Source organism: Macaca nemestrina, chromosome 19 (genome assembly GCF_043159975.1).
Source record: "Macaca nemestrina isolate mMacNem1 chromosome 19, mMacNem.hap1, whole genome shotgun sequence".
NCBI classification, from domain to species: Eukaryota; Metazoa; Chordata; class Mammalia; order Primates; family Cercopithecidae; genus Macaca; species Macaca nemestrina.
The window spans coordinates 75,884,060-75,909,134 of NC_092143.1; the positions used below are offsets into that span (position 1 = coordinate 75,884,060).

The following is a 25,075-nucleotide window of genomic DNA, read 5'->3' on the forward strand; positions in this document are numbered from 1 at the left end:
AGAGGACAGATGGGGCGGGACTGGCGAGAGGAGCGAAGGCGACGCGCCGAGGCACTCCCCTGGCCCCTGAGCGCAGACAGTTAACTCCAACAGGCGCAGATGGGCCGCAAGGTAAAGAGGCCTTTTCTCCCTCTCCTCTCCGTCCTCTACCCCGCTTCCCTACTAGATACCTGGTGAAAAAGCAAGGTGCGGTGTACCTGGAGCGAACACCATGATTTCCTCCAGCCGCTACGCCCCTAGGTTAAGAGAGAAAGACAGGCAGACGGAGGATGGGAAGAAGGCCGGACTTGGCGGGGTCCGGCGCAGGAGAGCGCCCTGGGCGGACGGCGGGCGGGACGGTCAGCACCACGGACAGCTCCCGCCGTTAGCTCCTGGGGCCGAAGCTCCAACCGCCGCGGCGCGCTCTCCCTCCACAATGCACCGCTGCGCCCGCGGCCACCGCGGCGGCGGGAGGAGGAGAGTGAATCCCCGCTCAGTCCATCCCTCATTCCTGTGCCAGCTCGGCGGCGCACACCGCTGCTCAGAGAGCAAAGCACTTCCACCGCTTTCACGCGACGAGGAAGGACGGAAGAGGAAGAGAGGGAAAGGTAAACTTCCCGGCAGGGGGACAGCTAATTGCTTTTAATTACCTGCTGTGGCTCGCCCCCGTGGATATTGGACTGACATTTAAGACAGGTTTGTCAAAAGAAAAAAAAGAAAAAAAAAAAACACTTCTAAGAGCTTTCTTTACTCTTGAGGATGACGCTGAGTTCTCTGAGTTGGGCTTGAACAGAGGGGCGGGTCTGTCAAGTTAATAGGTCCTAGAGGTCCGTGAGTCCTCTCTTGCGAGTCCCAGTCCTCTGCTAACGTCAGAAGAGAGCAGGAGGGAAGGACAGAGTGACTATGGAGCGCTGGAGGAGGGCGCCACTGTCAGGTTCCGCTCCCAGGTGGCAAATCCGGCTCTGAAAATTCCTAAGCTTGAAGGTCCTCAAGGTCATCACTTTAGAAAAAGCAAGGCCTGCCAGGGCACTGGAAAGAGAACTCATACACCCTTTACAAGGATGAGCCAACAGAGCCCCCTGCAAGTGTGAGAACAGCCCTGAGATCAATCAAGAAACATCAGTTCTTCTCCTATCCTCACCCAGCTGAAAATTGTGTCTGCATCCCCCCCCCTCCATACACCCAGTTCTACCTTAAAGGTACTGGGACTGCCTTATGCTCACTTCATGCTCCTAATCATTGCTCATTTTAGGTACCTATTCCCCAATAATGTTTGTGCAGTGTGAACAGCCCACACTAGATATCACCCAGCTTGAAACAGGTCCATGTGGGTTACAAACCCAAAGCTAAAGCCACCCAGAATCCTCCAGCCTCTCCCCCATTTTTCCAGCTAAATAATGTTTTCCAAGAACAAAGGTAATCAAGGTCATCCCCAGTGTTTTATGTGGTTTCTTCACTTGCAACTATCCCTGGAAAATGTAACTATTCTGAAAATTAAGTATCTCTTAATAATTGGCTGTTGGCTATAAGTTCTAGAGTCTTTTGGCAAATGTAAAGCACCCAAATAACCTTATTGGCACTGGTTTTGTTCAAAGTCATCTGATAGATTAAAAATGCAAATAGTTTTACAGCTTTTGAACTACAGTTTGCATGGAGGCATATGGGCAGCCTCATCATAATACAATCAGTATTGCTCTTAGCACCTGGCTCAACACAGGCTTGAACATATGGGTCCTACCCCAGCAGCAACAAGATGCAAGTCAGCTGATGGGCAGGATGAAGTGTGTGCACGACAGGATGGAGTTCTCCCATTTTGCCAAGTTTCTCCAGTGATACTTCACTCTGTCTTCTTCATCCCATGGTAAGTGTAAAACAGTATTTAAATAATTTTTGGATGAAAGGTGTTTTTCTTTTAACACATTCAAAAGTGCTCTCTTTTAGCCCTTATGTTTAAATGGGCTTTCATCTCCCAATACATAAACAGTTACCCATGATCAAGTTCAAGGAAAAGCAATATAGTATAGGAAAAACAACAACAAAAGACTTGAGAATCAGTCAGACTGAGACCCAGGTACCACATCTTCACCATTTACTAGATGCGTGACGTTAAATAAGTTACTTAACCTGTCCTATCTCATCTGCAATATAAGGATTAAGGTATCTTGAAGATTTGTTGTAAGGATTAGCTGTAAGATGGGTTAATGGATTAATTAAGAGAGAGCACAATCTCAATTAAACTCATTCCAGGAAATCACTGGCACCCTGGGAGTAGAGTACACCCCATGGGAAAGCAAACAAAATATGTTAGATCAGTGTTTCTCAAACATTAATGTGCATAAGAATCCTATGGAGATCTTTTTAAAATAAAAGATTATGATTCAGCAGTGATATGGTTTGGCTGTGTCCTCATGAAATCTCAACTTGAATTGTATCTCCCAGAATTCCCCTGTGTTGTGGGAGGAATCCAGGATGAAGTAATTCAATCATGGGGGCTGATCTTTCCTGTGCTAATCTCATGACAGTAAATAAGTCTCATGAGATACGATGGTTTATCAGTATCAGGGGTTTCCGCATTTGCTTCTCTCTCATTTTCCCTTGCCGCTGCCATGTAAGAAGAACCTTTTGCCTCCAGCCATGATTCTGAGTCCTCCTCAGCCATATGGAACTGTAAGTCCAATTAAACTTTATTTTGTTTCCAGTTTCAGGTATGTCTTTATCAGCAGAGTGAAAACAAACTAATACAAACAGTTAGGTCCTGAGATTCTGAATTTCCAACAAGTTCCGTGGTAATGTCCATGCTGCTGGTCTATGGAGTAAACTTGGATAGCAAGGTATCAGAGGCATCAGTCTTTTAAAAGGAAGGAAATTACTTGTATCTTTCCAACCTCAGAGCTTATCTTTTTGAGTTTTAAACAAAGAAGGAACTCAGATGGATTCCCATAGACTACCAAGATAAACAGTAGCCAAGATGGTAGTAGAAAGAAAGAATGCCTGAAAATGGTCCTGGGGCTCCTTGGGCTATGTGATTAGTCTTCAGCAGCAATAGGAGGTAGTAAGAATTCAGCTCAAGAGGTCAAGAACAGAGAAAAAAAAACACAACTCTTCTCAGCCCCATGCTCAGCTCTTTTCTGCCCTTCTTCTTCCCATCATTCCTTCATTTTTTTCTACCCAACACCACTAGCCAGAGGACGATATATTCCCAATCCAGTTTTTGTGTGCATATATTTTAGTCAGAGCCTTTGTTTCATTTCCAATAAAACCAAGGCACTTCAATGATTTTTCTATTTTGCACTGTCATTTATTTCACCAGTAAATTTTACAGTCAACAATACTATCTCCGATGTTTACTACTACTTGGCTCATTATTCTGTTAGCTTTATTGAAACACCCCAATAATGCTAGTAGACCTTTTTTGAAACAAGCTCTTATTCTATTGCCCAGGCTGGAGTGCAGTGGTGCCATCTCAGCTCACTGCAACCTCCACCTCCCAGGCTCAAGAGATCCTCCCACCTCAGCCTCCCAAGTAGCTGAGACTACAAGTGCACACCACCATGCCCAGCTAATTTTTGCATTTTTTAGAGATGGGCTTTTGCCATGTTGCCCAGGATGGTCTTGAACTTCTGAGCTCAAGCCATCCACCTGCCTCAGCCTCCCAAAGTGCTGGGATTACAAGTGTGAGCCACTGCCCCAGGCCTTAGATTTTTTCTTATGTCTTTACATCTTAATGTAAATGATCAATTTAACAATAGAATGCCTGATAGGAAAATGAAAGCCTCCTTTTATTCTACTAGTATAAGAACCAGATTCTCTTTGATGGACCATTTATCCAGTTTTACCCCACAATGAGGTTCTCAATAATATTTTGCTCTCTGTTTAAACACCTCTACTCAGAATGACTCACTCTCTACTCAAACAGTTGATTGCATTTGAAGGCAGCCATTTGTCAGAGAGTCAGCTACCATCACCATGTACCCCATTCTGACTTTTAGCACTGTCATATCTGGTCAATTATGGGAATAGTGATAGGAAGCAAGATAGTAAACAGAAAGTTGGGGCATCCACTAGATGCTTAACAGGGCACTGAATGAATGAGAAGGCACAGGAGGAAAAAGTTTCCTGTAGAACCAATGATTTTACTTGGAAATTTGGGAAAATTTTTAATTAAAAAGTGAGCATGCATACATTATAAAATAGAATAAAAATTCATATGATATATAAACATTAAATTGGAGACCCTAAAGGAATCACCATCGGCAGATTAGAGCTGTAACTCTCAGATTTCCCCAAGTCTGTATCCATTCACTCTAACATTCATTTATTATACTCTCTCTTTAGAGCTTAAGCAAATAAAAAATGTTGAAAACACATCCCGAAACATTCCAATTGCCCCAGTTATTTTTAGTATACTTGACTCCAACCATTCCCTGATACTTTCCACTTTATGCTTATTTTAAATAGATCATTCAATCTACTAAATTTAAAAATAATTTTAGCATCCCTAAGGAAGTTGAAATAGGTTTAAAAGAGGCATTTTCATTATAAAGCATTAAACTATAATTGTTTCCAAAATGTCTTGGCTTATAGGTTTCAATGATTACAGAAATAAAATGATCGAAAATAACTATTTTCTTTTTCCAAAAGCTGCTGAAAGTTGTTGAACTGGGCCTAAGGAGGACACAGAAGTGAAGTAAAACAGAAATATAAAAAAACAAATGAGAGAATGTGGTATACAGAGAAATGGAAATAGAAAAACTGAATAAGGAAGAAGACATTGAAAAACTAATCTTTGTGCTACTCAATCTATAAAGACTTAAAGAAAGTAAGGTAAAAAATATATAGAGAGAGGGAAATGGCATGAACAGAAAATAAAAACAGAGATAGAAGGTAGGATATAGAGGAATGGGGAATAAAAATAATAACTTACTACATTAAAAATAGAAAATATTAAAGGATATTGCAGGCTTGAAGAGTATAGGACAATGTCTCTGTAGGTTTGCATTTTATGAAGCAGTTTATGAGTCCTGCTGGATGCTTTAAAAGAGAATATAAAACAGCTATATTTTCTGAAAGTAAAACATCAGCAAAACTTTCTTATTGAAAAAAATTTCATTAGAGTAGTTAATATTTTGCATTATGTTTACACAAAATGAATATTTTCTTGAAAAAAAAATGCCTTTGAAGACCTTTTCCACTACCAAAGAGCTATGTATCCATGTTCATTTCTGTAGAAAAGTTTTTCCCAAATCACCAAATGATATTATTTATTCTATTAGATGACAGGAGATGGAAGATTAGTTGAAGACAACATTCAAAATAAAACCTATTTGGTTAGTTTATAAGGAGAAGCATAAAGCATTTAACTAACTTAGCTTTCAACTCACATTCAAAATTGTGAATATACATTATAAAACTTTATCCAATAAATTCTGAATGTATAAATCTGTTTATTTATAGCCTCCATACTAAGACAATTTAAGAAGAAACAATGGGAAAACTGAAAGAGAAAAATGGAAAGAAAAGAAGTGAAGAGAGAAATTAAAAGATGGAAAAGGAATAAGGAAAGGAGAATGAAAAGAGGCAGGAAACAGAAAAAAAGGAAGAGCATACATAAGAGAGAAATATACAAAAGACAGAAAAGATGCATATTGAGACACTCAGAAGAGATTTTTTAAAAATAGGAGAAAGAGAAAAAAGATAATTTTTTAAAATATCACAAAGAGGAGAGCCTAAATACAGTCCAAATTGAGAAACTGAACGCTCTTCTTATATCCTGCTCACTTAGGCTGTATGTTTGAGAGTAAATTTAATCACTGCCTTTGGAAACACTTATTAATTTTAAAGCAATTGTTGAAAGCTCTTCATCTTTATTCAAGGGCTCCATTCAGAATTGGTGAGAGTCATGGCACTCTACACAGGGATTTCGGTGTCGGAGAAGAATTGTTCTTTAGAATATGATAGCTAAGATAATTGCAATAGTGACTAACTGGTTACTTTTAAGCTTCTATTAAAAATCAACTGATAACATTGAAAGTCTTTGCAACCTTGGGGTAGGCAAAGATTTCCTAAATAAGACACAAATAGCATGGGTCATAAAAGAAAATAATAGATAAACTGAACCTCATCAAAATTAAAAATTTCTGCTATTTGAAAAATGCTGCTAAGAAAGTGAAAAGGCAAGCTACAGACTAGGAGGAAATATTCACAATACATATATCTGACATACATATTTATAACTCTTGCAACTCAATAAGATGACAAGCCAAATTAAAACTTGCCAAAATATTTGAACAAACACTTCACAAGAGGAATACAATATGAATGGCCTATAAGCACATGAAGACTTCTCAACATCATAAACCATCAGAGAAATATAAATTAAAGCCACAGTAAAGTATTAATTACCTTTTTTGACATCAATGATGTCAAAAGTTAAGCTTGACGAAAACAAAGAAGTAAGGCTGTAGAAGTAAGGCTGTAACCCAGTAGAATGGCAAGAGTTAAAAAGACCAACAATGTCACGTTGATGAGATATGGAGCAACTAGAAGTCTATTACGTTGCTAGTAGGAATGTAAAATGTTTACATGCACTTTGGAAAACAGTTTTATAGTTTCTTGTAACATTATATATACACTTCCCATAAGACTCATTAGTTCCAATTCTAGGTGGTTACCCAAGAGAAATGAAAACCTATGTCCACACAAAGACTTACACATGAATGGGTAACAGTAGCTCTATTCATCAGAGCCAAAAAGTGAAAACAACTTGGAAGTCCATCAATCTGTGTATGGATACTCATATTGTGGCATATACGTGCAACAACACAGATAAATATTGAAAGCATGCTGAGCAAAAGAAGCCAGACACAACAGTCCATGTTCTACAATTCAATTTATGTGAAATTCTACAAAAGGAAAAACTAACTTGTTGTTGACAGAAAGCAAATCATTGATTATTTGGGGCTTGGAAATTTGGAAAGGTATATTGGAACCGATTAAAAAGAGACATAAAGGAGCATTTTGAGATAATGGCAATGTACTATATCTTGACTGTACTAGTGGTTATATGGGAGTATAAATATATCAAAATTCATAGAACTGTACACTTATAATGGAAGCATTTTACTTTATATAATACACTGCTATAGAATTTGATCTAAACATAAGTTTATAACAGTATAATATTTTGGAAATAAAAATATGGGTGAAAATATCCAAAACATGTAATATTTTGAGAGCTAACCTTAATTCTAAAGGTATGCTAACTCGATTTTTCCTAATTAAAAACATTTTTTTTAATCTAAAATAATTTCGCATTTTCTCTTCAACATTTTGAATTATTGTATTTAGCCAATATGGATGATTGAAAAATGAGTAAAGATATAATATGTTGCAACTTAATGATTACCATTTTCTTCATTAATTTATTCAGCAAGCACTTATTGATCCCTACTGTATACTACAAAGAATATTAGATACTGAAGATTTGGAGGAATAAGACACAGATGTACTTTCAAGTAGCTTCAAGCCCAGTGGAAAAAACAGACAGGGGAAAAAGTGTAGGAGAGAAGAGCAGAGAGGGAAGAACACTGAGACCCAGCTAAGGCCAGCAAATATTTATCTACGGAGGTGGCAGGTGGCATGGTCACATGAAATCAGGGTACAGATGAGAATGCCACTAAACCCATGAGATCCTGATATAGTTTGGATCTGTGTCCCTTCCAAAGCTCATGTTGAGTTGTCATCCCCAGTGTTGGAGATGGGGGCTGCAGGGAGGTGTTTGGTTCAACGGGGCGGATGGATCCCTCATGGCATGATATTGTCCTCAAGGTGGTGAGTGAGTTTTCAGGAAGTCTGGTTATTTAAACGTGTGCGGCACCTCCCCAACTCTCTTGCTCCTGCTTTTGCCATGTGAGGTGCTTCTGTTTCACCTTCTGCCATGAGTAACATCTCTCTGAGGCCTCCCCAGAAGCTCAGCAGATGCTGGCACCATGCTTGTACAGTCTGCAGAACTGAGAGCCAATTAAACCTTTTTTCTTTACAAACTACCCAGTCTCAGGTATTTCTTTATAACAATGCAAGAAAAGTGTAATAGAGATCCAGACTGGGGAGAGAAGGAAATTCAGCCAAGAGGAACGCTCTAAAAAAGGAAGAAAATAAAAGGTCATTCTGGACTAGAGGTTGTGATGTCAAAAGTTAAGCTTGTTGAAAACAAAGAAGTAAGGCTGGCAGGACTTCATGCAGGATTTCTGAGTTTAAAGTTTCCAATGCATAGCACTTCTGGATGACAATAAGGTCTTGAGAGTGGCCTTGGAAGTAAAAGATCCATGAGAGTGAAGTGTTGGAGCTGTCGAGTCACCTCGAATAATGGGTGGGCACAGAGGTGGAGGAGAGAATGGTGAAACACACAGCATCCTCTTCTATGAATGGAGGTGGGGGAGGATAGTTATAAATATTAAGTTTCTGCCAGATAAATTTAAGGATAAAAATAGTTAAAAGGGTTTTGAATAAGCTAACAATGTTTATGTAGCACAATAAAGTTTGGAAATTGAAATTGATGGTTTTCATCGTCAGTAGCTCCTTTTCATACCAGTTTTCACAGCAATAGTAGACAAGTAGACTTCTAGGTTGAAATGCACTGTTTCAGGAAGAGACTGAGCTTGATTTAGAAAATAAACACTCAAATTTTTGGCTTCTGAATTTTAAAATAGGAGCTTGAAGTCGGGAGCAGAGACTAAAATCTTGAACAGCAAGCTTTTCATAATAGTCAGAGTGAGGGGTGGTGTGACCATAGGAGGAGTGGGTAAGTTTTTTTAATTCCTAACCTCAAGAGCTCAAAATATAAAGTGTCAAAGAGAAGCAGAGGTGAAGGGATAAAAGTCACAAAAGCATTGCCAGTTTTTCTACCATAGAGGAAGGAAATGTTTTGTTGCTGTTTTATTTTGCTGGAAAACTCATTCTGTACTTCAGGGCAAGAGTTATTTTTTTTCTTTTTCTTTTTTCACTTTATGCCTTTCCCCAGAGGTTATATTTAAACTCAAGGGGGTGAAGCAACCAATTTGGAGACACTTTTCTCCTCTGGCATTCACTGCAGTATGACTGTGGACTTTGTCTGTTCTTTGCTTGTGGAACTTGGTTCCTTTTCTATCATTTAGATGTCCACATCTCACCCTGGTCCCTGATCCCTCAGAGCCCTTCCTACTGTGATCTCAAGACCCCTACTGGCCACAAGTCCAGGCCCTGACAGGTTTATGAGCATTCTCTTCTTGCTCTGCTCTGGAGTTAAGAAGGACCGAGAAGGTGGCCTCCAGTTCATCTGCCCAGACATCCTACTCTGTTACTGACATTTTATCTCTCTAGCATCAACTTGACATTTTTCAAAAAGTTAGAGGCCTTTCTGAGCTGTATATATCCTTGGAAGTGAGATGAAGGTCTTGGGATTTCTCCAAATTCATCTGGGTCTCTGGTCATTTTCCCCTTAGGGTCCCACCTCTCTTGCAACTGACCAAGTTTGGGATGTAGCCACAGTCTCCTTTTCTGGAAGCCCAAACCACCTGCTAAATTTATAGTGTCATATCCATCCTTGTCTATGAGAGATCCAGACTCATAAACATGCCCTACAGATTTGATCTGGCCTCTGCCTCATGTCTAACTTTATATCTCACCACTCCCTGCTTGCATGTCATATTCCTCTAACACTGACTGTTTCCACAGCACCTGATATTCCTGGTCTGGTATCTTTAACCATGATCTTCCTCCTGCCTGGAATTCCCTACTCACATTTCCTCTTCACTTGGCTAATTCCTACTTATTCCTCCAGGCAAGATCCAGGCCTCCTTCTGGAAGCTTTCCATGGTCCATGCAGGGTTAACTGTCCCTCCCCTGTCTTGCAAGAATCCCTGTGTTCGTGTCTATGTGAATACTGCACTGGACTATAATGAACTGCTGCCTTCCTGATTAAACTATGAGTTCCTCAAGGAAAGGTTTGTTATGTCTTGTCTTTTCAATCCAATGCCCAGGACTTTTTATAGCACATATAAAAATTATAAATGTTTTAAAAATAAATGTTTATTGAATACATGACTGTTCTAATGAATCCATTTAAATACGGTTATTTTTAAGATAGTTTATATAAATGAAACAGGACTTGGTGAATACATAGCATTGTCTCTGTGAAACACATGTTTTATTATCTATATATATAATGTGTGCATGCATGTGTGATATTTCAATGTATTATAGAAATTGTATATTGGAAACAATTTTATTATGGAAATTTTCAAATGTAAGCAAAAGTAAAAAATACATTATAATGAACTCCCTCCCCATTTACTACTCATACAATGGTGATATTTACTACTTTATGGCAAATCTTGTTTCATCCATACCCATACCCACACCCAATCTTGCCACCCCCCCAGATATTTTGAAGTGCACCTCTGATATTACACCACTTCACTTGAAACTATTTCAGTACATATCTCTAAAAATTAAGGATTTAAATATTTAAATATAATCACACTACTATCATGCCTCTAAAAATTATTCTTAACTGTATCTAAAGGTAATCAACATTAGCGTCTTTATTCTTCTCAACAACATGTCCTCAAAATGCTTTAACTCTGATCACACGCTTCTCAACATTTATATATTAGTATCCAATATTTTAGTTCTAGCCATTCTCCCCCAAAATTAGATGTTATTATTCTAGTTTTTATAGAATATTTGCTTATTAACCTATATACAAATAGCTAGCTCACGTTTACAATTCCTTCAGTATGATCTTTCATAATAAATCCTTAGATTGTGTTTATCTAAAGTGTCTTTATTCCATCACTGTTCTTGAAAAATCTTTCACTGAGCAGGTTTCTAGATTGAGTTGTTATTTTTTCTTAATACATTAACCATTTCTCTGTTTCTTAGTTTTTGACATGGATGGATTACACTGGGAAAAAAACCCTGCAGATAACCTCGACAGAACGCTTCCTATCCGTGCCATCTCTAGCAGCAGAGGTAGAACGAATTCTTCTCTCCACTCCGAATGGGCTCAGGCTAAGCCCAATAGGCAGATAAAATCTTAGCTTTCTCAACAATCACTGGGATCTCATTTCTTACCTAATTTGGACATACCTGGTTAAATTAAACACTTCGAGTAGCCAGGCTTTTGAAACAGAAGTGTATGTCCAGGGATACAGTGGTCAAAGAGAAAATTGTACATGCTCTCCCCTTTTTGTCCTGCATCCTAAGGAGAGTTTTCTCTCCAGAAAAGCTCAAAGCTCTGGCTGGTCCCTTGATGCAGGGAACAATGTGTATAGTGCAAGGAGCTGGCAGACCAGTCATAGGATTCTGGCCCTTTGAAGACAAGGATGGGCCTCAAGAGCTGTCTCTGGGACTCTTGGGGAGCCAGCTTGTGCAACCCTCTAATGCTTGCTTCTTTATCTCTAAAATAACCAAAAATGTCAGATTGGTCAGCAATTCACACATGTAATGTGCAGAAATAGGGGATGGTTTGAGAGTGGTCAGTTCCTAAACCTTCTGACGCTTTTACATTTGGAATGTCTTTGTTTCTCAGATTTGTATAGGAAATCCTGACTATGCACATTTCCCTGACACAAAGCATCTGGCACCTTTGCTGTGACTATTCAGCATGAAACTGTTCACTGCTTAATGCAATGCTCTAACATAGGACAAACGAAGACAGAAGTGCACAAAGAGATTGAAGTGTATGCTTAAAGCTAAGACAGTGTATGATTTCACCTGTAACTTGCCTTTAATTTCAGAAGTTTGGTTGGCATATTTATTACTGAGGACAAGTTTTCTGTGAGCTGACTGATTATTACACACATATGATTCAGAAGTATGTGAAAAACAGTTAATTCAGGTTCAAGTTTCCTATTAGCAACCATACAGTGTCTACCTTGAATAGTGTGAAGAGAATGGATTATCCATACTATTACCCTTTTACCACCTGCTTTTGAAAGTTTTCATCTCCAACTTAGGGGTTACTCCTGTCCTGAACATTGTATCCTCGTCTCTCAATAGGACCTGCCACTTCTTGGCCCTACCTTAGTCATCAGCCACTTAGTTTCATCTGCTTTTCCCCGGTGTGTTGCTTAAGGGGCCTCGGTTCACAGTGAGGACAAGAAAGGGATGAAGGAAAAGTGCCTTGGTCCTGAATGAAGCCTCAGGACAAAGCATCTTCACTACTAGGGCTTTTTACACAACCAAGAGTGACTTCTTAGCTTAAGGCCCATGTACCAAAGGAGTCTTTGTCTCTTTTTCTTCTTGGTCTGAAAACCCCAGAGTGAGTAGTTATTAATAAAAACATGCCAATTTGAGATAAAAACAATACAAAGGTGAAAGATACCTGGAGGGTAAGCGGTACGTTTACTTTCTATTCTACAAACATTTTTGAGTGCCTATTGTGTAATATGCACTGATCTAGTATTCATCAGTGAAAGTAAAGATATCTGACTTTGTGGAACTTGCATTCTATCAAGGGAGCTTACATCTTGATATATCAATGTAAATCATGATTAAGTGGTAGGAGGAAAATACACTGGATTTGATAAGAGCTTATTACAAGACACCTGGCCTAGTTCTAGGGTAAAGAAAGATGGGACTGAAAAGTCTTACCTGAAGAATTGACATTTGTCTGAAATCTGAAGTATAAGTAAGAATTAACTACCTAGAATATTTATTCTTTTATCCCTGACTCTCCAAATGATGAGGTGCTAAAATATATAAACATATATATAATAAACACAATAAATGTTTAACAAGAGGAATTGGAATAGTAGTCATGGTAGCCAGTGGACTACAATCCTACCTGTTCTTCAGATTCCTTTTGCAGACACTCCAGACCACATTGCTGCCTGCCAACAGGGACCAGAATGTAATTGCCCTGTGAACATTGGCTCATTGGGGCACTTGATTAACTACTCCCCATGTATTAGGGTTCTCCAGAGAAAAAGAAAAATTATACACACACACACACACACACACACACACACACACACACACATATATGTAAAGAGGTTTATTCTGGGAATTTTCTCACATGCTTATGGAGGTTGAGAAGTCCTGCAATGTATTATCTGCGAGCTGGAGGCCCAGGAGAGCTGGTGGTATAATTCAGTCCAGCCCCAAAGACCTGAGAACCAGGGCAGCCAATGGTGAAGCCTTGGTCCAAGTTCCAGGGCCTGAGAACCAGAAATGCCAATGTCCAAAAGCAACAGTGGATGAATGTCCCAGCTCAAATACAGAGCACCAGTGTTCCCTTCCTCTGCCTTTTTGTTTTATTGGGAATTCAGTGGACTGGATGATGCCCATCCACACTGGTGAGGGTGGATCTGCTTTACTCAGTCCACTGATTCAAATGCTCATCTCTTTCAGAAACACCCTCACAGACACACCCAGAAACAATGTTTCATCAGCTATCCAGGCATCCCTTAACCCAGTCAAGCTGACACATGAAACTAACCATCACACCACCATTCCTTGTCTCATGCTTCCTTGTCTCATGCTTTTGGGTCTGAATCCCATCTCCTTGGCAAGATCATAAATTCCTAGAAAGTATCTGACGAACATTCTTTCATGTTCCTCAGATGCCATGGTTCCAAGACCATTCTAGGCAATGAGGAAATACTTGTTTACTTTTGAATTAATATAATGTATAACAAAGATCAGGTTTTAATCTAAGCATTTAAATGCCAAACCAAAGTTTTTGTGTACCTTCCTAAAATATGTTTCAACTAAATTTTAATATAACATATATATTTTTATATTAATAAGTATAGTTTTTGTGCTTAAGAAAAGCAATACTTATGGTCTGAACTTTATCCTATCTTTAGGATACTATCCTTATTTCCATTTTGAATGAGCATTTGTTGATTATTTATCACATCATGAAGTCACACATTGAAAATACAATTTTAGTTTTATGACAAACTAGAAAAGGCCAATGTAGTATAGAAGAATGAGAACTTTGGAGTAAGACAGGGTTAAATATCTAGCTATGAGAATGAATGCATATTCCTGAGCCCCCATTTTCTACATGCTAAAGTTGGGAAATTAATAGCCAACACATAGAGTTTGTAAGAAAATTAAAAGATGCAATAAATGACAAAATACAGTGTTTACTCAATGAACAGCACTTAGGGGCAGCAGTACTAGTAGCATAGCAGAGATAGTAGTGGTTTTTGTTATTTAATATCAAGTTTTATGACCAGGCTTAAGTCCAAAAATCTATGCAATGTTTTTTTCTGCTTCTTACAAAAATAAGTTGAACCTAAATGAATATGTAATCACTTTAAAATTGTATGGATAAATGATGTCTAGGATTATTCATTAAATACTCACTTGATACATCTTTACTGAATATTTATTATATACAAGGCAGAAGATTAATTGCTGTATGAGATACAAAAATAACACAGGATCACAGGATGCCTGACCTCAAGGCTACTAAAATCTAATAAAGGAGAGAGAAATACATATAAATCACTACGTTGCAGGGCAGAATAGAATTAAACGCCATATAACCATGTAAAGAAAGACCATAGAATTCAAACAATGGACAGGTTACTTTCAATTTTATGCAAATGAGTTTTACATAAGTTAAGTTAGAGAATCACAGGCAAAAAAAAAAGTGTAGAGGTTTACTTTAATAGACAAATATCCATAGATACATGTGCCTTTGTCCATGGAAAATTTTTGATTTGACTCTGGTCCTGATATTCAAGATTTTGAATGAACAGCGGCCCAACATAGAGGAAAAGCTGAACACCACCAACTTTTTCATGTATTTGTTTTGAACAACATAATTTTATTGTCTACTGAGTCTATATTGTAACTCACAGGTCTACACATACTTATATGAATATATGTTATATTTTTAAGACTGTCTTGCGATGCCAGGCAGAGAACAGCAATTGCTTGGAGTTCACATTTACACCACCACAACCTTCATCTTTAGCCCATCTTGGAAAGGATAGTGTCCATTCCCATAATCTTGCTGTGATGACACTGTGTTTTGATAACAGAACTTTTAAATGTCTTCTACCTCTCTGGATCCCTGGAGTTAGACTTATGTACATCATTGATTATCCACTCCCCGGCCCCCAACTGGAACTCTTGAGATAATAAATTCTCGTTACAAGCAATGTCTTATTGTAGCTACAACATATCCTAGCCCCCAATCAAGGAGATTCTCTATTTACCAAAACTACTACTGGTTGATGATCCCTAATCCAAAAATTCAAAATCCAAAATGCTCTAAAATGGAAACTTTCGGAGCACTAACATGAGGTGTTAGTCCATTTTCATGCTGCTGATAAAGACATACTTGAGACTGAGAAGAAAAAGATGTTAAATGGGACTTACAGTTCCATATGGCTGGGGAGGCCTCAGAATCATGGTGCGGGGGGCGGGGGGTGAAAGGGTCTTCTTACATGGTGGCAGCAAGAGAAAATGAGGAATACACAAAAGCAGAAACCCCTGATAAACCCATAAGATCTCATGAGACTTATTCACTATCAAGAAAATAGCACAGGAAAGACCGGCCCCCATGATTCAAGTACCTCCCCCTGGCTCCCTCCCACAACATGTGGGAATTCTGTTGAGATTTGGTTGAGATATTCTTGAGATATTTGGTTGAGAATTCTGTTGAGATACAATTCAAGTTGAGATTTGGTGGGGACACAGCCAAACCATATCACATGACATCACAAGTAGAAAATTCCACATAAGTAGAATTAGCACAAACTTTGATTCATGCATGAAATTATTCAAAACATTGCATAAAAATTACCTTAATGGTGTATATAAATAAGATATATATGAAATACAAATGAATTTGGTGTTTACATTGGGGTCTTATATCACCAATGATATCTCATTATGTACATGAAAATATCTCAAGATATCTCATTATGTACATGAAAATATCTCATTATGTACATGAAAAGATATTGCATTATTTTTCATGAAAATATTCCAAAATCGGAAACAGTTATGGTTCCAAGCATTCTGAACAAGGGATAATCAATCTGTATTGAGGTAAAATAATAAGGAACAATATTAATAATAATTCTTTTCAAAGACCAACGAGATTCTGTCTTTAAAATAGGACTTCGCATCTCATCTCTTCTGCAGGCCCTCTGTCTGTGTAAACAGTCCCATGCTTCAATTTAACTAAGTCTTAAACTGCAAGCCAAGCTGTTAGGGAAATCAAAGGTCTATTGTGTTCTTGGGAATTTCCACATAGAGGCTTTGAGCCTAAGATTGAGCTATTCCTGCCCTTTACCTTCCTTTTCTCCCTCCAGCATACAATCCCCAAAATTCATTCATTTAAATATTTGTGAATATCTCTGTGCGAAATCCTGGAAATAATAATGCAAATAAGGCAGTCTCTGCACTCAAGAAGTTCACCCCATGGTGGAGGAGAGCGACTTTAAGGGAATAATGATGTCAGCATAATAAGCACAATAAAGTGGTGAAATAATTTACTATGCCCAAAGGCAGAGGCATCACAATGAGAAGGGACGACTTACTTGTTGAGTCGTAAATTTAGGCGAGGACCTGAGCATGGATAGTTCCACTCTTTCTTTTTCTTTTTTTTCCTTCAAGCAAAAAAGGAGGAAAAAGGAAAACTCTCCAAAATGTCTTAGCTGGTGGTCTTTGAGCATAGTGTCTAGAGGCACCTCTGTGTTTTGTTTCCTTGTACCTGGATCCAGCCTGAGCGGAAGTCTCCTTCCATTACCTGATTTTCAACTTCAGTCTCACCCCTGAACACTTGGTGCTCAGCTGTCTTCCCCCTGGGACAAGTCTCTCCCCCAGCCCAATGCCCAATTCAAACCGGACCCCAGTCACTTCCTTGCAGCCTAGGCTCCTGTGGGTATGATGTTGGGAGGGAGGATGCATCTTCCCTAATCTTAATGTTTCCTTCATAGTTGGAGAAGCACCATAGCTTTCATTTACTAATTTAGTCAACCAAACAATATTAATTGAATGACTACCATATGCCAGGCACATTCTACACCCTGTTTTCATGAAACTTTCATTATACAGACATTGTCTATGGAGGATAAATAAGTAGTAGGCATATATTATGGCAGGGGGTGAAGAGTACAATGGAGGAAAATAGAGTAAAGAGATACACTGTGCTGGGTAGAGGGTTCCAGATATTTTATATAAGATAGTTAGGGAAAGCTGAGAAAAGGACATTTGAGCAAAGAACTAAAAGAATATGAAGTTCTGGAGTTCAAAGAAGTATTTCAGTCTGGAGATATAACTTTGAGGATCATCACAGACAAGGCCATGAGACTGTAGGAGAGCAAATGGGAAGAGAATAAGACAAATAAGAGTTTTAAGGATTGAATCTGAAATATTCCAGTGTTTGAAAATTAGGAAGATGAGGAGAAACCAATAAAGGAGACAGGAGAAGCAGTCAATGAAGTAGCTTAATACTACTGTCTCTTTTTTATTTCTCTGTCTCTCTGCTTCTTTCTTATTTCTGCCCTGAGAAGGAGTAACTTAATTCACTGATAAGTTTTGAGGAAAACCTGATCATGGATTGCCCCACTCCTTCTTCTCTCCTTGCCTTTAGGGAGATGGCTGCCTACAGAAAGCCTGTGTTCTGCTCTGCTTCCCTATGTGAAAGTTACCAGAGAGAGCGCAACAAATCCTCTGATTTTCTGTGCTGCCTGTGACTCTGCTGGGTAAGTCTGCCTCATTCTGGAATTCAGTATTATAAAGCCCATTTGTCTGCAGCTCTAAGACAAATTTGCCAATATCAGATTTACCAGTAGTAAAGACAGTGTTTTCACCTGTCTGCCTGACTCCTTTGCCTTATCTCCTGATTGGCTCAAAACTCTGGCCAGCAAGGACAACAGTTCATCAAGCTGCCTCAAAACCCAGTATATTAGAGCATGAATTCAGACACCTGTGGTCTGCAAGAATACTTTCAACTTTAAAAAGAAGTCCATGATTTACATTCCTGCCTGTCACTCAGAAGCCAAAAAGAGACGGAATGCCATCGACTCAGAGACGTTAAAAGTGGAAGAAGAATAAGACCATCTGTTCACAGCTTTGTGAAGAGGAAACTAAGACCCAGAGAAAGAAACCTAACAAGTGGCAGAACCAGAACTATGACTGAGATCTCTTGATTCCCATGCAGTCAAAGAAGGACTTTATCTATGAGAAGAAGGTATTCAGTCTCATCCATTCCTGAAAAAGAAACAAAACAAAGCATTAAGCTGTCTTCCAGAGTGTTTGTCTCCAAACTATCCCCTCTGTTTTCTTCACATGCATCTGTTGACCCATTATATAGCAAAAAAAAAAAAAAAGAAAACAAGAAAAGAAAAAACAAAAACAAAAAGAAAAGAAAAGAAAAGAAAAAGAAAAAAGAAAAAAAGAAAAAGAGAGAACTGGATATTTAGCCACTTGACTAATGCCACTCTTAAATACCTTTTGCTCAGTGATTTTTACTTGATCAAAGAAAAAGCCTATTACTTCCTGAAATTACCTGGGTAACTGAAGAAATGTCTACTGATGATTCATAATAGCTAACCTCAAAAGAACCCTCACCATTGTTTCTTTAGTCAGCGACTTTCACGTTCTTCTAACTGCTTTGAGTTCTAGAAGCCTTCCTCACTCTCAAATGGTCTTGCCTTCTTCTCAGAGAAATTGAAGACTTCAGAAAGAAATGTGCCTTCCCGGCCTGGACTAGTCCTTTTACCTTTTTTTTTTTTTTTTTTTTTTTTTTTTTTTTTTTTTTGAGACAGAGTCTTGCTCTGTCACCCAGGTTGGAGTGCAGTGGCGCAATCTCCGCTCACTGCAAGCACTGCCTCCCGGGTTCACACCATTCTCCTGCCTCAGTCTCCCAAGAAGCTGGGACTACAGGTGCCCACCACCACGCCCAGCTAATTTTTTTGTATTTTTAGTAGAGACAGGGTTTCACCATGTTTGCCAGGATGGTCTCGATCTCCTGACCTTGTGATCCACCCGCCTCAGCCTCCCAAAGTGCTGGGATTATAGGCGTAAGCCACCGCGCCCAGCCCCCTTTTACCATTATATAATGTCCCTCTTTGTCTATTTTAACTGTTGTAGCTTTAAAGTTTGTTTTGTCTGATAGAAGAATAACTACTCATGCTTACTGCTTTTGGTGTGCATTTGCATGGGATATGTTTTTCCAGCCCTTTATCTTAAGTTTACGTGAGTCCTTATGTGTTAGGGAAGTCTCCTGAAGACAGCAGAAACTTGGTTTGTTAATTCTTGTCTGTTCTGTCATTCTGTATCTTTTAAGTGGAGCATTTAGTCCATTTACACTCAATGTTAATATTGAGAGGTGAAGTACTATTCTATTCATCATGCTACTTGTTGCCCAAATACCTTGGGGTTTTTCCATCATGTTATTTTTATATAGGTCCTATGAGATTTCTACTTTAAGGAGTTTATATTTTGGTGTATTCCAAAGATTTGTTTCAAGATTTAGATCTCCTTTTAGCAGTTCTTGTAGTGCTGGCTCAGTGTGGTAAATTCTCTCATCATTTCTTTGTCTGGAAAATACTGTATCTTCCCTTCATTTATGAAGCTTAGTTTCACTGGATAGAAAATTCTTCACTAATTTGTTTAAGGAGTCTAAAAATATGTACCCAATCCCCTCTAGCTTGTAGGTTTTCTGCTGAGGAATCTGCTCTTAATCTGATAGGTTTTCCTTTATAGGTTACTTGATGTTTTTGCCTCACAGCTCTTAAGATTCTTTCTTTTGTCTTGACTTTAGATAACGTGATGACTATTTGCTTAGGCAATGATCTTTTTGTGATGAATTTCCCAGGTGTTCTTTGAGCTTTTTGTATTTGGATGTGTAGATCTTCAACAAAGCTGGAGAAGTTTTCCTCAATTATTCCCTCAAATATGTTTTCCAAACTTTGAGATTTCTCTTCTTCCTTGGGAACACCAATTATTCTTAGGTTTGGATGTTTAACATAGTCTCAAACTTCTTGGAGGCTTTGTTCCTTTTTATAAATTCTTTCCTCTTTGTCTTGGATTGGGTTAATTCAAAAGGCTTGTTTTCGAGTTCTGAAGTTTTCTTCTGCTTGTTCAATTTGATTGCTGAGACTTTCCATTGCATTTTGCATTTCCCTAAGTGTGTCCTTGATTTCCAGAAGTTGTGATTGTTTTTTATGTTTCACTGTTTCACTGAGAATTATGTTTCACTGTTTCACTAAAGAATTTTCCTTTCGTATCCTGTATCATGTTTTTGATTACCCTAAGTTGGACTTCACCCTTTGGTGCCTCCTTAATTAGCTTAATAATCGACCCTCTGAATTCTTTTTCTGGCAATTAAGAGGTTTAGTCTTGGTTTGGATCCACGCTGGTGAGTTGGTATTATGTTTTGGGGGTGGTAAAAAAACAAACAACAACAAAAAAAAACCCTTGTTTTGTCACATTACCATAATTGTTTTTCTGGTTCCTTCTCATTTGGGCAGACTATGTTAGAGGGAAGATCTGGGCTTCAGGGCTGATTCAGATTCTTTTGTCCCATGAAGAGCTCCCTTGATATGGTATTCTCCTGCTTCCCCTAGAAATGGACTTCCTGAGAGTCGAATTGCAGTGACTGTTTTTTTTCTCTTCTGGGTCTAGCCACCCAGCAGAGCTACCAGGCTCCAGGCTGGTACTGGGGAATGGCTGCAGAGGCCTGTGATGTGATCCAATTTCAGGTCCTGCAGCTGTGGATGCCAGCACCTGCTCTGGTAGAGGTAAGAGGGGAGTGAGGTGGACTCCATGAGGGTCTTTGGTTGTGATTTCGTTGAGTGCACTGGTTTTGTGTTGGTTGGCCTCCAGCCGGGAGGTAGTGCTTTCAGGAGTACATCAGCGTGGCCCTATAAGGAGGTTGCAAACTTGCCCTTGGGACACCTGGGTAAGTATTCTTTTTTTTTTCTAATTCTTCAGCTAACGCAGCAGAAGAGGTGATTTATTGTATGGTTGTTACACTCGGCCACAAGTGAATACAGAAGTAGTACCGAATGTCACAGTTCAGGGCAAAGGACCAAGACGGACAGTTTTGATTATGAGCAAGGTGGGTCTCAGAGGTGGTCTCAGCAATCAGATGGCAATGAAAGTTCTAGATCCATTGAGACAAGCTCTAGACAATAGCATGCAGTCCAACAACTTGTGCCAGCATCCCCAGCCTCTGGCATTCCATGTTTCTGCTGCTGTGGCCTCCATGGGTACACAAGCTAGCAGTTTACTTGGACCTCTGCCTCACCTTTCTTCTTTTGTGTTTCAGCCTGTGCATTCACTTTTTTCTCCACTTGGCTCTCATGGTGCAGAGGTTTTCAAGGAGATGGTGCTAAGGCCAAGAGAGTAAAAATTGTTTTTGAAGTCAGATGGACCTGAATTTAATTCTGAGCTCTACCACTTAATAACTGTGACATGGACCAGGCAACTGAGGATGGCTGATCATTATAACTTGTGTATACCATATTAGTGAAAGACTTAGTAGACAATTGTTCATATATATAAACTCGTGATACACACAAAGAAACATGCCATTATGAGAGCCATCAGAAACAATAGATTTTGATTCTCAAGGATTCAGAATGATCAGATGCAGAATATAAAATAACTATCTGTGAAAAGTTTAATAAAATGAAAAAATAAATGAGCAAGAGACATAGGATTAACAAAACAGATACTTACTTTAAAAATAAATACATAAGCTTCTAGAAATAAAAGACATAACTATTGAAATTAAGAATGCAATGTATAGGTCAAACAGCAAATTTAAAGCAACTGTAGATAATATCACCGAAATGAAAGATAGCTCAAATAATTTACCCAAAAGCAGCAGAGAGATAAGGATCTAGTAACTGTGGGAGATTAACAGAAAGACAGACTGGAATAATAAGATCTAATGTACTGCTAATATGAGCTTCAGCCAGAGAAAATAGAAAGAATGAAAGAGAAGCTACGTTTGAAGATATAACAGCTGGGATATTTTCAGAAGCAAAGTCATAAACCCACAGATACAGGAAACGCAAATGTACTAAACAAGCTAAATACAAATAAATCCTCTTCTAGACACTTTGTAGTGAAACTTAGCCCAAAGGCAAGGAAAATATATTTTTAAAGGCAAGAGGATAAAACAATTAGACTAATAGTTCAACAAGTTGATTCTAAAATGTATATGGAAGAACAAAGACCTGAGAATAGCCAAGACACTCCCGAAGAGACAAATAAGACAGAAGACTGTTCTGCTTAATTTATCATAAAGCTCTATAAATTAACACAACCTGGTATTTATAGAAATACAAGCAAATAAATAGAACAGAATAAAAACCTCAGACTCACACACACATAGAAACTTGATACATGAGAAAGATGGCATAGCAATCAATGAGTAAAGAAGAGACTATTTAGTAAGTATTCTTGGAACAAATGTTCAGTCATAAGGAAAAAATAATTGGGTGGGGCATGGTGGTTTATGCTTGTAATCCCAACACTTTGGAAGACAAAGGTGGGAGGATTACTTGAACCCAGGAATTCAAGACCAGCCGTGGCAACATAGTGAGACCCCTGTCTCCACAAATGAAAAAATTATCTGGATGTGGTGGCATGTGCTTGTAGTCCCAGCTACTTGGGAGGCTGAGGTGGCAGGATCATTTGAGCTTGAGAGGTCAAGGCTGCATTAAGCCATGGTCACACCATTGCCCTCCAGCCTAGGTGACAGAGTGAGACCCTGTCTCCAAAAATAAACAAGAAGAAGAAAAAAAAATTGGATCTGATCTCACAAAATGTTAATTCCAAGACTTAAAAAGGCAATATCTCAAAACTTTTAAAAAATGCAGAATTTTTTTTTTTTTTTTACTTTGAGGTTGGAAGAGTTTAAAGGCATTTTAAAAATGGTAAACACAAGAGAAGATAGATAAATACAACTAAATCAAAGTAATTTCTACTCATCAAAAGATATGAAAGGAAAGCCACAACCCTGGAGAACATACATTTAATCCATAAAACTGACAAAAGTCTCATGTCCAAGATATGTCCAAGAACTCTTGAAAATGGATTAGGGGCAAAAAACCTCCATGAAACAGATAAAATGCATGAACAAGCATGGCACAAAAAAGAAGTACATGAAGACATATGAAAAGCTGCTCAGCCACACTAATAATCAAGAAAGTACAAATTAAAACAACTCATTAGATATAGCTTTATTCCCACTAGATTGGCAAATTTAAGAGTTCTGAAAATACCAAGTGTTGGTAAAAGTATAAACTCCTACAACTATTTTAGACAACACTGTAGCATCGCCACATGCCCTCTAACTCAGCAATTCCACTCCTAAATATATGCCCTACAGAAATTCTTAACACGTGCACCAGGAGACATATAAAGAATAATCATATCATTGTAATAGCAAAAGGTTAAAGACAGTACAAACACCAGGAAAATAGGCACATAAACTATGGTATATTCATAGTAGTATTATATCAGTGAGAAGAAATGAACTAATTCTACATGGCATAACTTGGAGGAATGATAGAAACAATCTTGAATTAGTGAAGCAAGCTGCGGAAATCTTAAAGTCATAGTTTTATAAAGCTAGAAATAAGCAACATTAAGCACACATATGTGTATGTGCTATATTTATATGTAAACCATACTTTTAAAAGTATGTATCTTGATCAACAGATATAAAACTATACTTAATAAAACAGACATGATAATGATTAACCCAAATCTCAGGTTAGTGGTTAACTCTGTAAAGATGGGATAAGGGAATAACAGTAAGTTCAACAATCTAGGTCTTCATATAGGTCATAGATTCAGGAGTGTTTGATTATGTTTCATTACTTAAAAACAGACATTTCATATCTATTGAAGATCTGTCATATATCTGGCAACATGTTGTTTTAAAATTTTATTTTCTAATATATACCTACAAAATAATATATGTAGCTATCATTAGTCAACGGCAGGCACATCCTGAGTGTTTTGAGCACGACTGCCTAGTCTTGTATTTGGGTTCATAAAATTCATATAAATTATAAAGGACAAAGTAAGAGTTCATTTTGGCTTTGAAACTTTAAATGGCATTTTGATACTACCTTTAGCTCGAGATAAATTCCATAAATTATACTGACTCGGTAGATGGCTTTCCTTTTTTAGAAGAGTTGAATGTAATGACATGTTCCTTTTTCCTCAGCAAAGAAAATAACATCTAGCTATAAAGGAACAAGCATATACTACATGTTCTTCAGATTGAGCCTCGGATCTGAAGCGCAGTCTTATTTAACCTCTGCATGTATCCTTTCTTCCATTTAAACATTTGTTAAAAAATTGAAAGCATTTCTATTTTCTTAAGTTTTTCTTTCATTTAATGTCTTTTTTAATTTAAAGAGTTTATTTGAGCATCTAGTGATTCATGAATCAGTCAGCACTACACCACAAGCAGTTCAGTGCTCCACTGTGGAGGCAAAAAGGGACAACTTTTCTAAGGTGTTTGCAGACACAAAACAAATAAAATATTTGGTTAAATTGGAAAGTCCCTAGTGAGAAGCTGGTTGACAGTTTCTAGTTGGTTAAGCTTAAGTTTTGTTTTCTGGATTTAATGTCTTGTTTCTATAATTATAAAATGAATACAGTCACTTCAAAAACCTAGAAATGTGTAAAGGTAAAATTTTCCACAATCCCCCATCCAAAGATAACTACTTTTTTGCGTATGACTTTGTTCTTTTTCAACATACACGTTTTAAATAATTAATACCAAAATGCATCTTGTTTATTGGGCTTTTGAAACTGTTATAACACAATTTATAACATTGGAAATACATTATTAATATAAAGTTGTTTCCATAGTAAAATAACAAATTAATTAAGTCAGAATGAAACGTACCATATACACGTAAACGACAAATGAAAACTTCTGTCAAAGTATCCTTATCTCTAAAAAGCCATAAATTACATTCTTTGAAGTAAATGTTGGGTTTTATTTCCTAAACTGTACACATCAATGTCACCTCCTTAAGCTTCTTACCCAGTTTCATCATGGGTATTTCTGACATGCAATGATCCATGTTGTCAACCTCTGAAT

General features: G+C 38.0%; 2 protein-coding genes across 12 annotated transcripts in view; one reads left to right on the forward strand and one right to left on the reverse strand.

Annotated features, from left to right (window-relative positions):
* The window catches only part of LOC105478838 (A-kinase anchor inhibitor 1), a 52,980-nt gene extending 52,098 nt beyond the window's left edge, over window positions 1-882 (reverse strand). Inside the window, exon 1 of one of the 3 annotated variants that reach the window (XM_011736499.3) lies at window positions 630-882. In XM_011736499.3, the coding sequence (XP_011734801.1) occupies window positions 630-666 (37 nt within the window). In that variant the 5' untranslated portion in view covers window positions 667-882. Of the gene's footprint in view, window positions 1-170; window positions 336-629 lie in introns of those variants that run through there. The other 2 variants (XM_011736500.2, XM_011736498.2) reach the window with 2 other exon arrangements.
* Window positions 212-24,336, forward strand: LOC105478836 (uncharacterized). Of its 9 annotated transcripts, none has more exons than XR_011617070.1 (6): window positions 212-587; window positions 1,723-1,840; window positions 4,621-4,803; window positions 10,900-10,989; window positions 17,585-17,696; window positions 24,188-24,336. XR_011617070.1 is itself a non-coding variant. In XM_011736495.2 (4 exons), exons 1-3 carry the CDS (start codon window positions 212-214, stop codon window positions 17,685-17,687), a joined length of 597 nt encoding a protein of 198 aa, XP_011734797.2. In that variant the 3' UTR covers window positions 17,688-17,696; window positions 24,188-24,336. The 9 variants fall into 9 exon arrangements, 2 of the variants coding, with proteins under 2 accessions (XP_011734797.2, XP_070941704.1); XR_011617067.1 differs by lacking the exon at window positions 4,621-4,803 and adding an exon at window positions 9,797-9,959; XR_011617072.1 differs by having other exon boundaries at window positions 1,726-1,840.
* Window positions 24,337-25,075: the final 739 nt, after the last annotated feature.

Coding starts and splice junctions, on each gene's coding strand:
- LOC105478836 (XM_011736495.2), top strand. CDS start 212: ATGATTTCCTCCAGCCGCTACGCCCCTAGGTTAAGAGAGAAAGACAGG. Junction 588..1,722: donor GAAGAGGAAGAGAGGGAAAG/GTAAACTTCCCG, acceptor GTCCTACCCCAG/CAGCAACAAGATGCAAGTCA. Junction 1,841..17,584: donor TCTGTCTTCTTCATCCCATG/GTAAGTGTAAAA, acceptor CCTTGCCTTTAG/GGAGATGGCTGCCTACAGAA.